This window comes from Cariama cristata, unplaced genomic scaffold, assembly GCF_000690535.1.
Source record: "Cariama cristata isolate BGI_N322 unplaced genomic scaffold, ASM69053v1 scaffold28800, whole genome shotgun sequence".
Taxonomy (NCBI): domain Eukaryota; kingdom Metazoa; phylum Chordata; class Aves; order Cariamiformes; family Cariamidae; genus Cariama; species Cariama cristata.
This window is the reverse complement of record NW_009596823.1, coordinates 10,472-13,968: the sequence shown is the minus strand read 5'-3', so window position 1 is coordinate 13,968 and position 3,497 is coordinate 10,472. Positions and strand designations below refer to the sequence as shown.

The window sequence follows — 3,497 nt, the reverse complement described above, 5'->3', positions numbered from 1 at the left end:
AGCCTCCGTGAGACCCCTCTCCCCCTGGCCCTCCTGTGCAGCCAGAGCGGGCCCAGGGCCTGGCTCCAAAACCCACACGTGGAGGCCGGGTGTATCCTCTGGGGAAACAGGGCAGAGTCCAAGGGCCTCGCGGCCGTGCCCTGGACCAGGCTCATCCCCGTCCGAGGCGTGTCGGAAGCCGGCGGGAGCCCCGCTGCTCTCCGGAGCACTGGCGAAGGACCCTGTCCTATTTCGCTCCCCTTGCACGTTTTGCAGCTAAAGGTGCCGCTTTTGTGTAATTTGCAAAAAAGTCTATCACGTTCCTCACTGCCCCAGCTTGGGCTTAAACTTTGTGCCCCAGACGTTAACGGAAGAAAAGGCTGAAAAATGGCTTTAATGTTTAATGGCATAACATCCAACAAATGCCTGCGTGGCACAGACTAGCTTTCCTTAAATTTACTGAAAGAAACATACTGCCTGTAGGGTCCTGTCTGCCTCAAAATCCTCAACTATGGCAGAGTCCATGAGCCACAGTGAGAGCATTTCAGTTTTCCATAAAGAATTAGATGCTAAAATCAACATGATCCTAAATACTGTGAGACACGATTAGCCACGAGCATCTGCAAGGGAGTCCAGAGAAACCATCTGCACCTTTCCCAGCAAGGGCCGAGGTACCTCCTGCTGCTCCCAGTCCTGCTCCTGCTCGATGCACCAAGGCATTCACCGTCGGTGGGAGCTCGTCACAACCTGGTGGTGTTCTCTGCCACCTTTGCCAGGACCTGAAGACCTTTTGTCACCGTGCTGCTAACACGTAACACCCCGGGATGGCATTCAAATCTGGTATAAATAGATGTACTGCTACGCAGTGATGTGCTGTCAGCACTTTGCTGATGGTGCTTGTAAAACTCTGCCCGTGCTTGGTTAAGGGGTTCAGTGAGAGTTAGGTGATACCTGGGGATTTCTAGAGAACCTGAAAGTCTGTGAAGTGTTTTACTTGAGGTTAGCTATATTTTATGGAGTGTAAGAAAGACACCACTGAATGTAAGAAAAATGGCTTAGGAGGTTACTGGTGGGCAGGTGGGAGTCCAGGCAGGAGGAGTTGTCATACACGATCAGGACCTGCTGTTCCGGGGCATGGCGTTATCGGCTGCCTCGTGGCTGGCACACTGATGTGGCACCGGTATCTCTGCAGCTTGGGGACCGGCTGCCTGTGTAAGTCTGTGCGCTTTATGTCCCAGCGTCTAAGAACAACATCAGTGGGAGCTGGCTTCATGACAGGCATCTGATCCCTCATCTCCCAGGACCTCCGTAGAAGAGAAAAGAAAAAGTGATCCAGACTCTTTCTGCCAGCCCAAGTATGGACTTTCCATGGCTGCCTCCCTACATCACATGCATGTCCTCGCAGACGGTCTCTATCATGGAGGACTTGTGGGTGCTTTCTGCTTCTGGGCTTCCTTCAGAGGCCTTCAGCTGCCTCCTGAAGCGAGAGAAGACCATCCTCAGGGAGGAATATAGCTCCTTGCTCCGCAGGGCATAAATAATGGGGTTCACCATAGAATTGAGCAGGCAGAGGGTGCTGCAGAAGGCAAACACCTTGCGCAGGTGATTGCTCAGCCTGGCAAAGATGCTGTAGATCATGAGAACGAGGACTGGAGACCAGCACAGCACGAGGACAGTCAGCACCATGACGAGGGTCTTGGCCAACATGACATCCATCCTCATCCTGGTGTTTTGCTTTCCTACCTGCACTTGGTGCTTCTCCATGTAGGCCACGTGCTGGTGAGCCCTCCATAGCACATGTGCGTAGGCGTAGACGATACACCCCAGCAGGACCATGATGAAGCAGATCCAGCTTCCCAGATAGTTGTCATCCACAAATGGGAACAGGTCGGAGCAGGTCGAATTGAGTGTGCAGCAGTTCCAGCCCAGGAGGGGCAGGGAAGCAATGGTCGCACACACCACCCAGAGCAACCCCAGGGCTATCCATGCTCTCTTCCTTGTCATGAGGAGCTTGTATTCGGACGGACGGCTGATAGAGATGTAACGGTCCAGGGCTGTCAGAAGCAAGCTGCTCAGGGAGGCAGAGAAGGATGTGTTCACCCCTCCCAGCTGCAGCAGGAACATTTCTTTAGAGAAATCTGTTTCATTAAAGACATGGAAGTTCACAAAACTGCAGACGAAGATGATGCTGGCCAGGATGTCAGCCAAGGCCAGGCTGCTGATAAAGAGGTAGGAAGGCTTTCTCCGGGTCCCAGGGGAGGAGAAGATCAAGTACAGCACCAAAGAGTTCTCGAAAATGCACAGCGTCCCAAAGAGGCCGCACAGCGTGGCAATGCTTATCTTCTGCGCTTGTGTGCTGAGGACCATGAAGCACTCCATAGTGTTCACACTGCATTTGGAGGCGTTTTCATGTATCTTACAAATATCCATTGTAATTCACTGGAGCTAGGAGCTTGCAGAGAGCCCTTCTGCTTCCTTCTGCACTTCTTCAGAGGCTCTGAAAAAGACCAAGGTGAAGAGGACTTACAGGAGCACAATGAGTAATAAATTCAACCCACTCAGACACATACCTCCCTTTAGAGGGAGGCAAGCAAAAGGAAAATAGCCCAGGGAGATCTACTTTCAGGTCCACAGCCCAAATGCTGGAGCCACCTTCCACCCTTTCCCAGCAGAGATCCAGGCTTTGTCCCACCGGTGATTTGGCTGAGACCCGTCTGTCACAGCCCATGGGTACCACGTCCGTAGTCCGTACCACATCCATCTCGGGCTGTTTCTTCACCACAAGAGGGAAGCAGCAATGCTGAGAATTGTACAAATCTTGGGCCAGCTCTTACCAATCCTCCGGTGGAAGGGACTGCTCCTGGTGACATTGTGCCAGGGACAGGCCCTGGAGAACAGCCTGTCCGAGTGAAGCTGCCCCGGGAGATGGCTAGGATGGAGAAGGACGAGGGATATTGCACTGCCAGGGACTCGGTGCAGCTCATCTGGGAACACAAAAGTGCACTTTGAAGCACTTACTCCTCACCAAAGCTCTTCGAACACCTAAAATGACAAGACTGGGTTTATATTTAAGCTTGTCCATTGCAGTTTTATGAAGCTCGGCCTCATTAAAGTTGCATTTCTTCCCCCATAATCCCTGTGTCATGAGCCAGTCTATCCCATAGTCAGAGCGATTAAAAGTTATGTTTGACATCAATATTAGAGCACAGGCTGGACATAGAAATGGGGACATGCAGGAGTTAGAGCACCTGAACCTAAGAACCTCTGTCCATGCCCAGGATTAGGTTAATTTTATCAATATTTTTAGCTTCGGCAGAGATGCGAGAGAAGGAAATGCCTTATTTTCCCCTAGGCAGATGTTGAGCTGCTCAGTGCACTCTGCAGCAGCAAAGTCGTGTTTTTCTCTACACTTCTGCAGCTTAATGCATTTAAATCCTTTCATCTTCATTACACAGATGAGCTTGTCCTTCAGATGTTATTTTTCTCCCATTCTTGCTCTTGATTATACTCGTGCTTTA

At 51.2% G+C, this 3,497-nt stretch overlaps 1 protein-coding gene across 1 annotated transcript; it reads right to left on the bottom strand.

Moving 5' to 3' along the window:
• Positions 1-1,359: 1,359 nt before the first annotated feature.
• Positions 1,360-2,409, bottom strand: CNR2 (cannabinoid receptor 2 (macrophage)). Its single transcript, XM_009707618.1, has one exon. It carries the CDS (start codon positions 2,407-2,409, stop codon positions 1,360-1,362), a length of 1,050 nt encoding a protein of 349 aa, XP_009705920.1.
• Between the last annotated feature and the right edge of the window lie 1,088 nt (positions 2,410-3,497).

Bases quoted from the DNA above. Each gene is read 5' to 3' on its own strand.
- CNR2 (XM_009707618.1), bottom strand. From the start codon at position 2,409: ATGGATATTTGTAAGATACATGAAAACGCCTCCAAATGCAGTGTGAAC.